The sequence below is a fragment of the Bos mutus genome, chromosome 13 (genome assembly GCF_027580195.1).
Source record: "Bos mutus isolate GX-2022 chromosome 13, NWIPB_WYAK_1.1, whole genome shotgun sequence".
Taxonomy (NCBI): Eukaryota; Metazoa; Chordata; class Mammalia; order Artiodactyla; family Bovidae; genus Bos; species Bos mutus.
The window spans coordinates 49,028,494-49,047,414 of record NC_091629.1 but is presented as its reverse complement, the minus strand read 5'-3'; the positions used below and the strand labels follow the sequence as shown (position 1 = coordinate 49,047,414).

Here is an 18,921-nt window from a genome sequence, read left to right as displayed (position 1 = left end):
GATGAGACCAGTCAAGGAGACAGAGCATCAGAGGTGACCGGGTTCTGTGGTCTCAGCATCTCAGAGTTCATCATTTTCAAATGTACCATGTGGAAGGTGGGGTTAGTAGTGAGTAGGGCTGGGACCCCTAGAACTGAAGAACACTTACCCACACTCCCCAGGGCTCCACTTTGCAGGGTGCAGTGAAAAGTGCATCAAAGCAGAGCGTGCCAGTGGCATGGGGAGCGTGCTGGCTCCCCCTCAGCACAGCTGGGGAGACCCAGAGATTCCAAAGGGCACTTCGGGGTGTTGACAAAACTCCTCATGTCAGGTCAATGTAGAGAAAGGGGCAGTCTGGGCTAGGAGGGTACCGGGGCCCAGATCAGTTTAGATACCGGTCCCCACGGCTGAGGAAGAGTGTGGGGTTCTTACCTGCACAGCCTGGCGTCTCTGAGTCAGTACCGAACGCACCAGAGAGACAGCCTTGTCTGGCTGCTGGGAATCAAACTGGGAAGAGAAGCCACCAGGGTCCAACTGCAAGGAGCTCTCGTGACTAGAACCTTGGGCCATACTGTCCTCTTCTTCTACCATGGCCTGAAACCCAACACGGCAGTGTCACCATCCCACTGACCAAGGCCTAGAGTCCATGCAGAGGACTCACACTCCAGCCTGGACAAACCTGATGTTTTCTCTCTCCCAGGTCCTCTCCCTGGGGGGTGGGAGGAGGCCATCTAAGAGCAAAAAAGGGTGGCTTCCTTCAATTCTTCAAATCACCTGTTTACCATTGGTCACCCAAACCCAGGATGAGCATCAGGGCTGGAGCACCCCTTGAACACTCCATGAATAAATGAAAGAAGAGGTTATTGAATCCCGCCGCTGTCTGAGAACTGCAGCCGGCAGTAAGAAGGAGGGCCTGTTTCAGCAGGCAGGGCCAGCCCACAGAAGCTTAGCTTAGGGTTCCAGTTTTCAAACATACCCAGAGAGCTCATCCACACAAAACCCAGTCCAAACTCCCCTAGGCACACCTCAGAGGACAGGGAGGCCTGGGTAAGGGCAGGCTGGACATGTCACCATGATGGGAGGCTGACTGGTACCTGGGTTATATCCTGGATCACTTGCTGTAAAGACAACTTCTCCTCTTGGGCGTTCCTACTAAGAGATGCCTCGTGTTCCATTAATTCTGCATGATTTGCCTCCTGAACAGGGAACAAAATGGAGCCTCTGAGCCAAACTTTCAGAGGAGGATTTATCATTTCGGGCCCCCAAATCAACCAGTCTCCTTCTGTCTCTTGTCACCCACACTTTTCCCCTGACCACACTGGAACGCTAACGGTGTCGTAGGACTCTGCGGACAATGTGATGGGGTGATTAAGAGTTCAGATTAAGGGATTAAGGGCTCCAAAGTAGGCTGTCCAGATTAGCATTCTCTCTCTGTCACTTTCTAGCCTGGTAACCTTAGGCAACTCCTTCTTTGAGCTTCCTTCTCTTTAAAATGGGAATAATTAACAGCAACTACTTCATAGATTTGTTCCCAGACTTGAATGAAAAAACTGCATGTAGGTTACTCAACACAGCGCCTGTCACAAAACAAATGTTCATTAAACGTGAGCCCTCATTGGATGAAGGATGGCTGCCGTCTCTGGACAGCAAATGGACGTGTGAGACCTAAGGCCAGAGGAACCTCTAGCCCCAAGGAAGGCCAGTAGTAAATCTGAACTCTCAAAATCTCGCTCATTCTTCCTACCTTACTGTGCTAGTGAAGACCTAAAGATAAAGATTTGCAGCTATGGGCTTTTTTGAGGTTTTTTTTGGCCTATGCAAAATCTGAACCAACATTTGTAAATTGAGAGATTTTTATAAGCTGAGAAATTCATAAAAATCTACATTTCTGGCATCTCTCAAAAAGTTAACAAATGGACCACACCAGTCCCACAGGCAGACGCTTTAACCTCTGAGCCACCAGGGAAGCCCATCACTGTTGCTATTATTGTTCAGTTGCTCAGTCGTGTCCAACTCTGTGACCCCATGGACTGCAGCAGGCCAGCCTTCCCTGTCCTTCACTATCTCCTGGAGTTTGCTCAAACTCATGTCTATCGAGTCACTGATGACATCCAACCATCTCATCCTCTGTCGCTCTCTTCTCCTGCCTTCAGTATTTCCCAGCATCAGGGTCTTTTCCAATGAGTTGGCTCTTTGCATCAGGTGGCCAAAGTATTGGAGATTCAGCTTCAGCATCAGTCCTTCCAATAAATATTCAGGACTGATTTCCTTTAGGATGGACTGGTTTGATCTCCTTGAAGTTCAAGGGACTCTCAGGAGTCTTCTCCAACATTACAGTTCAAAAGCATCAATTCTTCAGTGCTCAGCCTTCTTCATGGTCCAACTCTCACATCCATACATTGGAAAGACCATAGCTTTGACTAGACGGACCTAAGCCCTCATTCCTACATGGCAATTATTTCTTAAAGTTGAACAGTGGATGCCTCCTCCAGACAGGACAAATGTGTCTCAGGGTCCTGCAGTCCCCACTTCTCCTCTTTTTTTCCCTGTGTACTGAGATCAAGTGTCCCCTGTTGTACTAAATATGACAATATCGGAAAAATCAGAAATCTTACAGCTGAGCCTGCTTGACTCTTGGGCACGAGGACATCTGAATTTGCAAATTCCTGAACACAATGGAAGCAAAAAGGCATAAGCAAGTTTGCTTCCCAGCTGATCTCAGTTTGGATGAGAAGACTAGGGATATGCATAGCGATGGGGGTTCAGGATTCGCCTAGAGTCAAAGATACAAAAACTAGAGATGGAAGAAAACATGGAACCAAGCCAGAGGTTCTGACGTCCAACCTAAGAGAATCCCTTTGATAACATCCTTGGCAGATGTTATCATGGACTTCACTCCTTCCCAAAGAGGACTGTTAAAGTATCGAGCAGCTCTAGCTGCAGCCGAGGTCTACCTCCTGGTAACTTCTAGTCACTGGCAGGGCTTGTGGCCCCCTGGCATACATTAAAACAAACCAACTCTCTTCCCTGGTGTCAGTCCTTCAGTTACATGAAGGCAGTCATCATGTCTTCCTCAAGCCCTTCTCCGCCAGGCTACCCACTGCCATGCTCCTCAAGTGTTTCTTGTATGAGTAGGTTTTGAATCTCTCTACACATTTCCCTCCACCCTCTCCTACTTGGCCACTGCACCTCTTCACAAGTGTCCCACTCTTTCAGAAGAGGACATACTGCAAAGCTCCCCTAAGAAAGTAATAGGGATGATGCTGTTGTTGTTAAGTTCCTAGGTCGTGTCTGACTCTTTGTGACTCCATGGACAGTAGCCACCAGTCTCCTCTGTCCATGGAATCTTCCAAGCAAGGATATTGGAGTGGGTTGCCATTTCCTTCTCCAGGGGGATCTTCCTGACCCAGGGATCAAACCCACATCTCCTGCCTGCATTGCCAGGAAGATTCTTTACCACTGAGCCACTTGGGAAGCCCATAGTAGAAAGAGTAGACAGCTAATGTTTATTAATAGGTAAATGAATGAGTTAATTAATTTTCAGATGGAACCAAAATTAATTTTGTAGCTTCAGGGGATTTCATCAAGGAACATTTAACTGGTATCCTGCACTCTTTGTCCATAAAGGACAGGAACCCACAGGCCTACTCCCAACGCCTTCGCAGAACAAAGGATCACATACCAGGATCTCCATCGTCGCTCTCAGAGCCTTCACCATCTTTTCATAATCTTCATTTTGCTTCTGAGACTGGGTCAGCAGAGCAGAGAGCTCAGTCACCCTGATGAGAAGAGCACAGCACTGTCACCTGGGCACCCATGGATGTGGACAGAGCTATGCAGCACACCCCCAGCCCAACACAGACACCCCGCCTACAGGCACCCCAGAGTCCCTTGGGTGCCCCCAGCCCCTGTACTCCCTGAACACATGATGCTATAGCCTTGAACTCAGCAGGGGAAGCCAAATGCCACTCAGACACATGCAGGGATTTACCACATCTCAAGGCTGGAACACGTGTTTGGGGGCCCGAGAGCTGAAGGAAAGCCCTGGCACAGGCCCCTCCAGGCCCCACTTGATCTTGAAGTCAAGCACCCTGAAGCCAATGAGAACATCAGAATTGCCACATGGGATAGTTCCAAGGTCCCTCCAGCCCAAGGTTCTAACTCTGATAGAGGAAAAGGAGGGGCAATTTGGGAGAGATTACAGTCAACCTCCCTGATCTTAACCCCAAAGTTCAGGGAAATCACCAGGCCTCTATCACCTTTATCCTGGAGTGCACAGTACTTGGTATTATATGGGTAGCTTAACAAATATTTCTTGAATGAACTCATCCAGGAGTTTAATTTTTGTTTCAAAGTCTTCATAATTTGATTCTGCATCATCTTTAAGAGCCTGAACTCACTGTACAGCCACTCATTTAGTTATTGTATCACTAAATAAGCATTTACTAAGTGTCTACTATATGGCAGGTGAAGTGCAAAGCACTCGGTCACACAACTTGACTAAGACATTCTCTGTGCTTTCCAGTGCCTTCACAACCCAACAAAACAAACTGCAATTTACATACGCCACCGATAGGTGATGACACTACCCTAGCCATGGGGTATAAACGGACCTCTGTCCTGAGATGACTCAAATACAGCTCTTTGCTTATGTCCCTGCTCTTCCCATTTTTTTTATATTGATTTTATTACGATCCAAAAAATAAAAGAGCCTAGCCAAAAAGAGAAAAGAAAAAACTAAATAATCAATGAAATTAAAAAACTATTAATAATAGTTCTAAAGACCATGGTAGGGTACAGTAATGTAACAGGCTATTGAGGTCATTGAAGAGGTGACATTTGAACTATGCCTTAAAGGATAAGGCAGAGAGAGGAGGGAGGGAGGCATTCCAGGCCAAGGTCAGCATCTACAAAGGCAGGGAATGTGGAGGGACTTGGCTGTTCTGGGAATCACAAGTAGTTTGGTATAGAGTCACTGCCAGTTCTGTGAGTCAACAGGAGGAAAACTGAGCTGTGAGATAGTCTGAGGGCAGAGGGTAGCGACATAGCCCCAGCTGTGGCCCTGGGTTTCACACTAGACCCTCCTCTGGCACATCTCCTTCCCCTCTTGTGGGAAGAGGGCTCTTCAGGTCTCCCCCACCTGCTTGACTCCCCAAAGGAGTCGACTTTCCCCAGGCGATCCCCTCCTAGGACCCAGCCCATCTCACCGATCCTGAAGCTCTGCCTTCTCCAGATCCCCTTGACTCTTCAGCTGTATTAACTCCTGGCTCCTTTCATGGGCTTCCCTCTCCAGTTCCTGGGTCTTGGCTAGTAGCAGCATCAACTGGGATGGCTCGTTTCCATTCAGTCTCCCAGATCCATCAGACTCCCGAGATGGTGGTACTCCCACAGTCAGGCGCAGGCAAGAGGTCAACAGGGACCCCGAAAGCCTCGCGTGCTCAGCCTTGAGCTCCGTCAGGTCTCTGAGTCCAAGGAAGGAAAGAGCAGACTCCGGTAGGGACCAGGGATAGGAACGGGCATGTAGAGGTCACGCCCCAGGAAGAGTGGGTCTGGGGAAAACCATCTGAATCCAACAATTCCATCCCTCCCCACCAACTCTCCACCCCTGCCCTCCCCCCACAACCCGACCCCTCCCTTCTAAAGCAGCCCACTGTCACAAATCTGGAGTCAGCAGGGGCAAACCTTCTCCCATCTTATCCCCACACTGACCTGTCAGTGGCTGACTTCATTTCCAGAAAGTGGCGTCGGAAAGTCACCACCTCCCGCCATAGACCCAGAAGGCGACCGTGCTCCCCTTTCAGGTAGCCCTTGAAGAACTGTGTGTTCAGAAACCCAGGTCATATCAAAGGGCAGAGGACATCATTTGTCAACACAGGAGTCCTGGATCCCTCCCGACTATTGCAGGGAAGGGAAGGAGGGACTTACAGGAGACAGCTTACGAATGGGTGTCTATGTTCAGGTGATGCTGAAGTGTTTAATAAAATTAGCAGAGGGACTCAAGAGGTCAGAGGGCCTGGGATGCTATAAGGTCTTCCCTGAGCTAGATTAGAAGAGGATAAACAGTAGCTGCTCAACCAATGAGAGCTATTATCATCATCAGCACAGACTTACAATGAGGATTAAATGATACAACATATATAAATCACCTAATACAAAGCCTGGCACAGAGCAATGGCTCAAGCAACATTAGTTTCCTTTAACTGGGATCTGAAAATATCTTCCCATTCAATTTCAGTAGCTACCTCCTTGGCGTCTAGCTTGCAGACTTCCAGATGAGGGGAGTCTAAACTTTGAGATCCATTTAAAATCTGAGCAAGTCACTAATGCAGGAACGGAGCTGCTCTGAGCATCATGCTACCTGCCAGCAAAACCTCGACTGGGCAGGTAAGGACAGAATGAAGGTGACAGCCCTTCATTCAGCCCCTCAGCCCTGACAGCTCAGGGCTGAGCTGCCAGCATGAGTGCTAAGGATGGCCAGAGACTTAAACTACAGCTCAGTACCCATCCAGGTCCTGAAGGTAGCCCGTTCCTTCTGGCACTGACCAGGCCGTGCCCAACCTGCACTCCTCGCACTATTCCCACCCCGTTTCTCTTACCTCCTGCTCCATCTGCCACTGGCTCTCCTTCCTCATTAGCTCATCCCGGGCCCGGCTCCAGTCGACTGTCAATTTTTCCACATCTTCCCGAAGCGCTTTATTCACCACGTCAGCTTTTTCCATGTGCAGCCGAAGCTGGGTGTTCACCTCCGCTAGATTCTCACACCTGCACTGGGGAGGGGTAGGAGCAAGTACTAAACCAAGGTCTGAGCCAACCCCCTGGACCTCTTGGAGTAAGACGACAACCACTGGAACTTTCCACTGCCAGAGCTGGAGGGCTAAGGCTGAAGTCCTTGGTTCTAAACCATGTCAGCCCTCCAGACAGAGGTTTTCCATCAGCCTGCTCCGCCCGTCGGCCAACCACCCAGGCCAGAAAGTTGGGGCCCATCACCTCTGTTGTTCCTCTTCCAATCGGATTAGCAGCTGTTCCAGGTTTGGCTCTTCCACGCTTTCCCACCTTTGAGGGATCGGTCCCTTAGCCAGATAAAAGCAAGCCTTATTCACCTCCAAAGAGAACATCCTGCAGACCAAGTCTCTGATGCCCCCTTCTACAGCAGCCCACTTTTCTAAACTCACATTTTTATTTTTACTTTTGGCTGCGCCATGCAGCTTGCAAGATCTTAGTTCCCAGATTAGGGATCGAATCTGGGCCCTCAGTAGTGAAAGTGCAGAATCCTAGCCCCTGGACTGCCAGGGAATCCCCCTGCTTGCTTTTTATTCTTTCTCCCCTTTGTTAGCGATATGTCTCTTTTCTCAATCACTGCATCCTGCAAGTAAATCCACTGTATATCTCTCTCCAAATGTGAACCAGTGACTTCTCATGAAAGACAGCATTTGGTAGTGAAAAGAACTTTTGAGTTAAGAAGCATAAGATAACAGCTTCCAGGGATTTCCCTGGCAGTCCGGTGATTAAGATTTTGCCTTCCACTGCTGGGGGTGCAGGTTCGATCTCTGGCTGGGGAGTTAAGATCCCATATACCTCACAGCCAAAAAACTAAAAATGGAAGCAATATTGTAACAACACCAATAAAGATTAAAAAAATTTTTTTTTAATCTTTAAAAAAAAATAAACAAAATACATCTTTCACTAATGGCCTTGGCTTCTATTACACTAATCTTCAGACTTTGGGAAGTTATAACTTCTCTGATCCACAAGGTTTTCAGCTCCAAAGTGAAGGTGATATCATTCCCCTGAGAAAACTGCTTTGCAGGTAAAGTGACATAATTGTATGACAATGCCTAAGGGTGCCTACACAATGCCTACAGATTGGGACATACTAAGTCTCGGTCCTTCCCCTCCTCTGAGAGAACTCTTCTGAGGGTAACGTTAAGATGGTGCTGAGGGGAGCTAGAACAAAGGCAGATGGGTTTTTGAAAGGCAATTCGATCCTGCCCACAGCACAAATAAATCCATCTGCCACAAACACATCTTTTTTTTTTTTTCCCAAGTCTGTGAGGCACACATCTCTCCACAACGGATAAACACTGACACCTTCTGGAGGAAAAACGCATCTCTTCTCTTGGATTCCACACTCCTTCCAATCTGGTTCAGACGGTAAAGAATCCGCCTGCAGTGCAGGAGACCTGGGTTCAATCCCTGGGTCAGGAAGATCCCCTGGGAATGGCTACCTGCCCCAATATTCTTGCCTGGAGAATTCCAAGAACAGAGAAGCCTGGCGGGCTACAGTCCATGGGGTCACAAAGAGTCGGAGACGACTGAGTGACTTTCACTTTATTTCACTTCCAATCTGAAACCCTAAGTTTCTTAAAGCTGCATTTTGCCCTTAGAGAGCCCTGGGCTGGAGTCTGTCGGGGCAGGAATAGCCAGGTCCCATGAAGGTATCCGATAAAGCTCTCAGGGGACTTCCCTGGCGGTCCAGTGGCTAAGCCTCCACGCTCCCAATGCAAGGGGCCTGGGTTCAATCCCTGGTCAGAGATCTAGATCCCACATGCCTCAACTAAGAGTTCGCACGCCACAATCGAAAGATCCTGCATGCTGTAACTAAAGATTCCCCATGCTGCAACTAAAAAACAAAAAGAAAAGAAAAAGATCCTGTGTGCCATAACTAAAACCCAGTGCAGCCAAATAAATACTAAAAATATTTTTATTATTAAAATATTAAATATTTTAAAATTTTCCAAATATTAAAAAAAAGGCAAAAAGAATCTCTCAGGAGCTGATGAAAGAGCCGCTTCTACCAAACACCGCCTTACCTCTCCCCAGCCTCCCTCAGTCAGCAAACAGGGCCTAACCATACTCCCTGAGGGCCCGTGAGGAACACAGAACAGCCTCACTCACCCCAGTGGCTTCCAGCCGCTTCTCCAGCTCCTGGCACCAGCTCCGGTACTGTAACACCTGAGGCAAACGGGGCAGGACCGGGCAATGGGCCTGGCTGGTACCCATGGCCCAAAGCAGAGGTCCCCCCAGGGTCATGGGCAAACCCCTCGGTGAATCAGGGGCCAGGTGACAGGAGTGAGGGAAGGCCGTAACGTCTTACAGCTTCCGTCTGGTCATTTAATAATACATTCTCTGCAGCTCTTGTTATTGGAGAAGCAACAAGTTCGTGGGCTCAGGAACTGGCAAACCTAAGGTCAGGTCCTATTCTAGGAGAGCAAAGCTACATGACTGATGAAAGCCCCATGAAGGGCGTCTTTGAAAGGACGCGGTCAGCAGCTGGTGGAGAAGTTGGGAGCATCACAGGAGAGCTGTTTAGGTGTTGCCACCGTGTGGCTCTGGGCTCCGGCCAACCTCATCCATCTCAGCCCCCAGCCCCAGGGGTCCTCCTCTTCCCCTTCCTAAGAGAGTGGCCGCCTCACCTTGGCCTGCAGCTTCCTCACGAGAGCTGCTTGCCTCTGCTGGGCCTCCTGGGAGCTCTTCAGCTTCCTCCATGAGGCTGCCTGGTTCTCGGCCATCTGCTGCTGCAGTGCCAGCACTTGCTCTTCCAGCACCAGCTGCAGGGACCGGGGCTTCATATTGTTCAACCCAGGGCCCCCTGTCTCCATGGGGGCCCTGGACAGCAAGCCCACCGGCCCCTAAGCAGCCAGAGGCTGTTCACTCCCAGAGCAGTCTCTGAGCATCACTGTGTCACTTGGACCTCCTCTTGAGCTGGGGACCAAAGCACACATTGGAGTTGAGAGAACTGTCTAGATGACTCACATGTATTCAGCAAATACTGATAAACTCTGGCAGACTTGGATTGGACGAAGTAAATAGGTTCTTTTACTACAGGACTCCTCAGAGCTTTTAAAATACTAAGATGGACCTAATCACTACAGGGGGAGCCATGATGAGTGGCTAATCCCCAAAGTTATTGGACCATGACACAGGGACGCGTGTTTCCTGGCATGCCTTCCGAAACTCTGCACCCGACTAAGAGCTCCTAGTTTATCAGTGCATCCCTCGTGCCTGGCGCAGTGCCTAATAAACATCTGCTGAATGAATCACCAAAGGTGCTTTTAGGCTGGCTGGGGGATGGGTATAATTACAATACAGTGTGGTCTGTACAGTAATAATAGATCACAGGATAGTATGGGAAGACAACAGATGGGCATGTGACCCAACCTGGGGGACTGTGAAGGTGTGAATATCATCATCATTGTTTTGTACCTGCTAAGTCGCTTCAATCATGTCTGACTCCTTGCGACCCCATGGACTGTAGCCCGCCAGGCTCCTCTATCCATGGGATTCTCTAGGCAAGAATACTGTAGTGGGTTGCCATGCCCTCCTCCGGGGGATCTTCCTGATCATTGTTAATACTTGTTAAGTGCTTCTATGGGTCAGTCACTTTGTTAAGTGCCTTACACACACTATGTCAATTTGGCATCACAAGAATCTCAAAGCATTCCTATGACAGTTAAACATCAGTACTACTTTAACTCTTCATGCGTGGATGAGGACACTGAGGCTTATGAAAGTTAAGTCTTAGTTAAGAAACTAGAAAGATTAAACAATTTGTCCTATTTCATACAGTTGATGTTTGGTTGACTAGGGATTTGAACAAGAATTTTGACTCTCTGACACAGAATAGCAGGCATTTCGGGCAGGGGATCCAAAATAGAGAGGGAAGAAGGAACCAGCCTCAGGAGGATAGAGGAGGAGCAAACTCACCTCACCCGCCAGGAGCTGGGCCAGAACCAGGCAATGGGGGCCAGCGGGGGAGGCCAGCCTAACCAGTGACTTCAGAGAGAGCCAGGAGAGGGGAAGGCAAGATGGTCAAGAAGAGTTCGGGGTGCTCATCCAAGTTCTGTCTCTAAAGAGCTCTGTGACCTGGAGCAGCCTAGTTCCCTTTAAGGTTCCTCATCAAAAAAATGAGGGGAAAAAAAAATGACGCACCCAGCTGCATGACCTCTGAGTTTCTTAGTCCTCTAAAACAGCTAGGGCTGGCGGGGAGGTTATAGAGTTCTCTCATTTTATCAGCCCTGAGATACCCATCAGCAGGGCTGAGGAATATCTGTATTTCTAACTACCTATCAAGAAAAAGGTCTACTAGATCTGCCTTTTTGGCAGCATCAGTCTCCTAATCTGAAGAAAATGGCATATACAGCAAATGCAGATACAACATTTGCACATACAGTGGGAGTTTCAGGACCCCAAGTTCCTTTAATGCACCAAACTGTTGATTTCCCACCAATGCTACCTTCTATCAGGTCCTTCCAGATTTATTCAGGAATAACTAATCACTTTTATATGTTTTAAAATTTATATTTAATACACAGAGAGAATGTCTATATCTTATTATCTGGCTATCTTTTCCACTAATTTGTGAGTTCCTGATAAGGCAAGAGCTGACTAATTCATTTTGGTCCTTAGCCACCAGGGCTTCCCAGGTGGTGTTAGTGGTAAAAAACCTGCCTGCCAATGCAGGAGACAAAAGAGACGTGGGTTCGATCCCTGGGTCAAGGAAGATCCTTTGGAGGAGGGCACAGCAACCCAATCCAGTATTCTTGCCTGGAGAATCCCATGGACAGAGGAGCCTGGCGGGCTAGTCGACAGGGCCACACAGAGGCAGATACAACTGAAGTGACTTAGCACGAACATAGGTTGTCAATGATGCACAATGAAGAAATGCATGTGGGCCTCATTCCCGGCAGGTCTAAACCTTTAGCTAGAGGTTACAAGGTGGACTGCTGGTTCTTTTCAATCACTGTGTGGCCTGTACAATGATTTTTAAGAATTCAAATTAGATGCCAACATTTACCCTTGGGAAAATACACACAAAAGTTCATATTTCTGGTTCCTTTAGAAAATCAGAGTATCCAGTGAACCCTGACTCTCATTCCTACAAGGCCACAACCAGCTGCAGTGAAACAGCATCTGTCCCCTTTAGAGAAGGCACGCTCTTCAGTTCACCTCAGTCTTGGGCCCCTGCCTGGCTTTGCCTCTCTCTCATGTACTGATAGCAGATTTCAGTTGTCACGTCATTCTACTTGTGCTATTGTTTTTCTTACAGCAGTGTTAGAGAGGAATACTCAGCTTCCTAATTTATATCACCTCCTGAGCAACTGCAGACAGCTGAGTTTATAGAGATTCTACCAGACAGCAAGGAAACAGCATAACGTAGGAAGAGCAGAGTGGTACCAATAACAGCTTAGGGGCACCAGCACCCCAGGCTGCCTCTTCCTGGCTGACCAACTTGGTTGCTGTGCTGTGCTTAGTCTCTCAGTTGTGTCCAACTCTTAGCAACCCTCTGGACTGTAGCCTGCCAGGCTACATGGGGATTCTCCAGGCAAGAATACTGCAGTGGGTTGCCAAGCCCTCCTCCAGGGGATCCTCCCAACCCAGGGATTGAACCCAGGTCTCCTGCACTGTGGGTAGATTCTTTACTATCTGAGCCACGAGGGAAGCTAAGTCCTCCCTTTCTGCCCTTCCCTTCTGCCAACCCACCATGGCTGTGAAAAGCTGACTCAACCTGTCTCTTCTGGTTAGAGGCACAAAGCTGCTGGGAACAGCTCTTACTGCCAACATCACCAACAACAAGGGTAGCTCTCAGTTGCTTCAAGGGACCGGAAGAGCCTTTTCTCTCCTAACACTGTGGGGGCTGGGCCAGGCTTCTGCAGAGTCTCAGAGGCCCTCAAGACTCCCTTACCCTCCTCCTTTGAATCCTTTCCCTCAAAGCATTAGGCTGATCCATACGAAATTGCTGATACATGCCCTTTTTTAACCTATAAAAGATAATTTCATGTAATTCAACCTAATAATATTATATGTTGTATATATTTCTAATCATATATTTATGTATATGCATGCATGCTAAGTCGCTTCAGTCGTGTCCGACTCTGTGCGACCCTATGGACAGCAGCCCATCAGGCTCCTCTGTCCACGGGATTCTCTAGGCAAGAATACTAGAGTGGGTTGCCATTTTATACAAGCCTAATCTATAAGCAGCCCTCCCATTGTTTCTGGAATTCTATTAAATCTTCTTTTAGAATAAGGCTATTGTTAAAGTATATACACTATTTTAGAAAATGACAGTAACACTTCAATAAAGAAATGGAATTATATTAGAATTATATGATTATTTTACTTTAGCAGATAATTTAAAAATTTACAGCTATTTAAAAATTTAGTCCCAACCTCTCCTTTTACAGATAAGGAAACTGAGGCTTATGGAGATGAAGTGATTTCATTTTGATCATACTTTATTTATATGCCCCATTTACCTCACAAAATGACTTGACATTGTAGCAAATATACAATACTAACGTACAGACTGATGCTGGGAGGGATTGGGGGCAGGAGGAGAAGGGGATGACAGAGGATGAGATGGCTGGATGGCATCACTGACTCGATGGACGTGAGTCTGAGTGAACTCTGGGAGTTGGTGATGGACAGGGAGGCCTGGCGTGCTTCGATTCATGGGTCAGACCCGACTGAGCGACTGAACTGAACTGAACTGAACTGAACGTAAGATGTTACTAATAAAGGAAATTGGATGCAAGGTATATAGGAACTTGCTGTACTATGCAATTTTTCTGTAAATCCAAAATTGTTCCCCAAAATAAAGTTTATTTTAAAAATGATTTAAACAATTTTATGATTAACTCCACCACCACCAATTCCCACCCCACCCCACCCCCACTAAAACAAGAGTAAAAAGATGGAGGCAACAGAGAAAAACTACATCAGGAATTTTTCTGAAATTGAGATTTAGCTCGAGCTTCCTCAAGACACAGTCCAGCACCTTTCATTAACACACTGTCAGATCAGCCAGTGAATAAGTAAACTAGCATAGCTCCAAAAGAAAGGTAGGTTTCAATGTCTCTCAGGAAAGGAAAAGGTCAGTAGTTGGCAACAGGGAACAGGCTGACTTGCATTCAATGAGACAATGGATGTCGGTGTGCTTTGTAAACCGCAAACCATTGGATAGATGTTATCATTTCTGCAGGTAAAGGAAAAAGATTCCCTTCTTTCATAAATTAAGTTATCCTATAAACACTCATGAATTCCAGCTTAGTATCAGATAACTGGCCACAGTGATACAGAAATAAATAAGGCTAACTTCCAGCTTTTGCTAGGAACCAGATGGGGAAGGGCAGTGACCTCTGAACCTAGGGTGAAGAGTAACATAGGTTATATTTTGTCTTCTCTCATCTAGATTCTTTCAAAAAGTGATTTAAATAAACTTGAAATAGAAGCAATGCCACCTGAACTTGGAATACAGATATAAATGTTAGGAGGACTAAGCTGAGGACGGGTATTATTGAACAGGATTTGTCACTTAGAGCAAAAAAAGTAAAAACACTCGAGGCATGGACATTTTATCTCCTGAGAAAAGAAACGATATATATTTGTCCGCACAGACAATTTGTTTCTTATCCCAGAAAAAAAAAAAAAATTAGCATACAGCTCCTTATATAAATCGCATATGTTGGGGCTCTCTCTCTGTCCTCCTCCCACCTCTAAGGCTTTCCCTTTAGTCTCCTCTGCTGGTTCCTCCTCATCTCCCCACCATCTAAAGGCTGGAGGCCACATGCCATATGGCATGGCCAAAAAAATAAAACAAATAAATAAATAAATAAAAACTGAAATAGTGACTGATTAGGCCATTCAGAACCCTCCAGTGGCTAATCAAAGAGTAAAAACCACAATCACTATATTGGCTTACCCCGTCCTAAGTATTTGATCCCTGCCTCCAATTGTTTTAATTCCATTTCTTACTCCTCTCCCCTTTGCTCACATCCCTCCAGCCACACAGCCCTCCTTGATGTACCTGCTTGGAACACACCAAGCCACACACTCATCTAGGGCATCTTCTAGTTATTCTCATGATTGGCTCCCTTGCCACCTTCAGGTCTCTGTTCAAATGTCACCTTCTCAGTAAGGTATTCCCTAGCCACCCAATATAAAATACCACCACTCCTCCACACACACACAGGTATTTTTCTTTCTTTTTTTTAAATTGCCATACTATGTGCCATGTGGGAATCTCTTAGTACCCAGATCAGGTAAAGGAACCTGTGGCCCCTTCAGTGAAAACTTGGGAGTCTTGAACACTGGACTATCAGGAAAGTCCCTGGTATTTTTCTACTTAGCTTACCATGCTTTACATGTCCCTATCTGAGTATTATGTGTAATATAGCTAACACAATGCAAATTTCTCAAGAGCAAGAATATTGTTTTATTGACTGCTATATTCTCAGCTCCTGGTATATAGCAGGTACTCTTGAGGCATTTGACCAAATGAATGAATACAGGAACTCTAGGCAACACGATTCATATCAAACGTCTTGCAAAATGCTGATAGCTCTATAACCTTCTAAAGGGAAAAAATGAACAACAAAAAAGAAAGAGATCATGTAGTCTGCATAGCACTTTACTCCCTCACAACAATTGTTTGCAATCTTCATAAAAAAAGAAACCCTTTGAGAAGAAATTAGTGCCTTCATTTTATGGACAAGAAAACTAGGCTCGAAACACAGAAGGAACATAACTGGTCAGCAGTAGAGGAGACACTGAACCCCAATCTGCTTCCAAGGGCTTCCCAGGTGGAGCAGTAAAGGATCCGCCTGCCAAGAGAGGACACGGAAGAGACACAGGTTTGATCCCTGGGTCAGGAAGATCCCTTGGAGGAGGAAATGGCCACCAACTCCAGTATTCTTGCCTGGAGAATTCCATGGACAGAGAAGCCTGGCGGGCTACAGTCCATGGGGTGGCAAGGAGTCAGACACAACTGAGGACGCATGCATGCAGGCAATCTGCTTCCAACTCTGTGCCCTTCCCTTACATCATGCTTCCCCTAAGTCATGAAATATGAAATCACAATTCTGTGAGGGGCACTTTCTAAAGGATGTGAAATAATGAGTCCTGGGTCTTCAGCTCTTTGATGGAAAAGGATCAATGAAAGGCAGAATGTCCAGCAGCAGTTTCTGGCATTGGTTTGGTCATGAACTCACTCAATTCTTCTTTCTAAGCCTTCTCATGTGCATCATAACTCTGGCCTCCATAATTCATGGGCCTAAAGTGAACACCAATTTGACAGACATTTACCAAACCCAAACACAGTCTAGGAATTATCACATGCTCTGGGGAGGCATAGCCTAGAATTCATGTCCCAGCTTCATTCACTTTATTCTTTGTGGGACTCTAGGCAAATCGATGTAACAGAACCTTAGTTTCGTCATGCACAAGATGTGAAGCTATAGAACCCACCTTATGGAATTGCTCTGACGATTGAATGGGCCTTTACAGGTAATGGATTTAGTAGCACCTTTGTGACTATTCAGTAAATATTAGCTATTATTATGATCATCACGTGCTAGACCCTAGGATACAGCTGAAAAAGGCAAGGCAAAACGCCCCAACAAGTGCACGGCTGTAAAAGAGGAGGAAAAGCTAACTCGGTGCGATGTGTTCAAGAACACAGCAGCGAGCTTACTGCGACTGCAGAAAGCGGTTAGAAAGATTTCCAGGGAAGTAGTATTTAAGTTGGGTCGTGAAGAGTGAGAGTTCCAGAGTGGACCTGCCAGGTAGGACTGGACTTTCGGACAGATCACATGCAAAGCCCCAAGTGCAGAGGAAGCCGCAAAATTCTGGGATCCGGCAGCGGGACGCGCAGGAGAACACAGCGCCGCGTCTGATCACTTCGGGCTCGGGAAGATCCCTTTCTGCGCGCACTGGAGCCCAAAGTGGTGGCGGCAACAGGACGCGGACGCACCCGCCTAGGACAGGTCCCAGCCCCTCTGTGGGCCCTCAGGTTTCTCCCCGGGAATCGGAGGCCGCTGGCCAAACGAGATTCCTTAAGGCGCCCTGGGCAGGCCGATCAGTGGGCGTCGGACCGTTAACCCGGTACCTCCCGCCTTCCCTTGAGGCCCCCACCTCACCACGCTCGGCTCCTGCAGATTCCCAAGGTGCTTCTCAGCGCCAGAGCCGCCGAAGCCTCAGCTAAGGCCGGGCCGGGGGCGGGGGCCCACCGAGGGGCTGGGGCGTAGGCCCCGCCCCCCAAACTCCCGCCCTTTCGGAGGGCCCCGCCCCGCCGGGAAGCGTGCCTACGAGCGGACTGCCCCGCCTAGGGGGCCTCCGCCATGTTGAGTACTGGCAGCCGGTTTACAAGAGTGGCTTGTAGTGTCCCCTAAATGGGGACAGCTAGGGTTTCTGGATTCCAGCAAGGAAAGTTTTGGTAACAGAAATAAACTTGCCCTCAATCATACCCCTTTTGGCTTCGGGGTTACACAGTGCGCATGTGTAAGAGCGCCGGTTCTAGGTGCGCCTGCGCACTGCGCCGCCCACAAACCCGAGTACAATTAACAAATGCGTGAAGGATAAGCAAACTCGCTGCTGCGTCGCTATGCAACCTTAAGAACATGAAGCGCCAAGCAGCTTCAGGCAACACAACATTCACACCGTAGTTGCTCAATGTGGTTTGAACACGCATGGCATTGCACAGGGTTTCTTTTTGCTTGAATATCCTGCATCCGTTCGGAAAAATGCAGTTTGCTTGATTTTCTGCGTGAGCCTGACTTTGTAGAAGACTAGAAGCGTTATTCCCATAAGTTTTGTGCATAAATAATCAGTGCACTTTTCTAGCATTGTAAAATTCCATTTACCTGTCTCTCTTCTCCATTCAGTGGTTCTAAATTTCTGTGTGTGTGTGTGTGTTAGTAACTCAGTCGTGTCCTACTCTGAATCGTGGTAGCCCACCAGGATCCTCTGATCATGGGATTCTCCAGGCAAGAATACTGGAGTGGGTTGCCATTCCCTTCTCCAGGGGATCTTCCCTATCCAGGGATCCAACCCAGGACTCCCGCATTGCAGGCAGATTCTTTACCATCTCAGTCACCAGGACTTGGAAATTTTTAGTTGGAGTTAAAAAAAATAACTGGGGAACTTCTTCAAATGCAGACTCTCGGATTCTAACACTAGAGTCAGTGTTGTGAGGGAAGAAGAGATCCCAAACGTTTGACAGAGAAAAAGACTCAGTTGTGTGGGAATCAACACTGGAGAGATATTCCCCTAACAGGTTGTGTTTAAGTGTTCACTACAATATTTGGAATGTTACACACGTTAACTTAAGGGTTTTTGCACATACTTTTGCCATCTCCTGGATCAGTTTACCCCAAACTTTTGAATTAGCTGATAACATCTCCTCCTTCAGGTCTCAAACGATAATTCTTTAGCTAGATCTTCCCTGATCATGCTATTTAAAGTAATACCCTATCATTTTCTATCGCAGTTCTCTTTTCACAGTACTTTTTACTTGTTTTGGTTTACCTATTATTTTTCTCTCAGGTGGCCCTAGTGGTAAAGAGCCCGCCCACCAATGCAGGAGATGTTAAGAGACTAGGGTTCCATCCGTGGGTGGGGAAGATACCCTGGAGGAGGGCATGGCAACCCACTCCAGTATTCTTGCCTGGAGAATCATCTGGACAGAGGAGCCTGTTGGGGTACAGTTCATAGGGTCGCAAAGAGTCCAACACGACTGAAGTGACTTAGCACACACGCTCTTGAAAGCTTAAGCTTCATAAGAGTAGGAGACTGACTTATTCCTAGCATTTAACAAAGAGCCTGACACATGGTAGGTGCTAAACAAGCATCCATGGAATGAATGAAGTCAGATTCAGTGTTACAAAGGTAAATGACATAAAACCCATCAACGAACCACAGGATACACTTTAAGACCAAGAAGAATATAGGTTTCAGACTATCCAGACATAACAATAAAGGACAAATGGAATAGAGGAGTATTAAAACCAGGGCTTCCCAGGTGGCGCTAGTGGTAAAGAACCAGCCTGCCATTGCAGGAGACATAAGAGACGTGGGTTTGATCCCTGGGTTGGGAAAATCCCCTGGAGGAGGACATGGAAACCCACTCTAGTATTCTTGACTGGAGAATCCCATGGGGTGGTCCAC

At 47.3% G+C, this 18,921-nt stretch overlaps 1 protein-coding gene across 7 annotated transcripts in view; it reads right to left on the bottom strand.

The window, feature by feature from the left end:
* The window catches only part of CEP250 (centrosomal protein 250), a 54,699-nt gene extending 37,582 nt beyond the window's left edge, over nucleotides 1-17,117 (bottom strand). For 2 of the 7 annotated variants that reach the window (XM_070381638.1, XM_070381642.1), the window contains exons 1-10: nucleotides 16,891-17,117; nucleotides 9,393-9,681; nucleotides 8,875-8,931; nucleotides 6,967-7,049; nucleotides 6,576-6,741; nucleotides 5,689-5,795; nucleotides 5,187-5,441; nucleotides 3,662-3,758; nucleotides 1,074-1,175; nucleotides 412-573 (exon numbers count right to left, since the gene is read on the bottom strand). In XM_070381638.1, the coding sequence (XP_070237739.1) occupies nucleotides 412-573; nucleotides 1,074-1,175; nucleotides 3,662-3,758; nucleotides 5,187-5,441; nucleotides 5,689-5,795; nucleotides 6,576-6,741; nucleotides 6,967-7,049; nucleotides 8,875-8,931; nucleotides 9,393-9,578 (1,215 nt within the window). In that variant the 5' untranslated portion in view covers nucleotides 9,579-9,681; nucleotides 16,891-17,117. Of the gene's footprint in view, nucleotides 1-411; nucleotides 574-1,073; nucleotides 1,176-3,661; nucleotides 3,759-3,970; nucleotides 4,071-5,186; nucleotides 5,442-5,688; nucleotides 5,796-6,575; nucleotides 6,747-6,966; nucleotides 7,050-8,874; nucleotides 8,932-9,392; nucleotides 9,682-16,890 lie in introns of those variants that run through there. The other 5 variants (XM_070381639.1, XM_070381640.1, XM_070381641.1 and 2 more) reach the window with 5 other exon arrangements.
* Nucleotides 17,118-18,921: the final 1,804 nt, after the last annotated feature.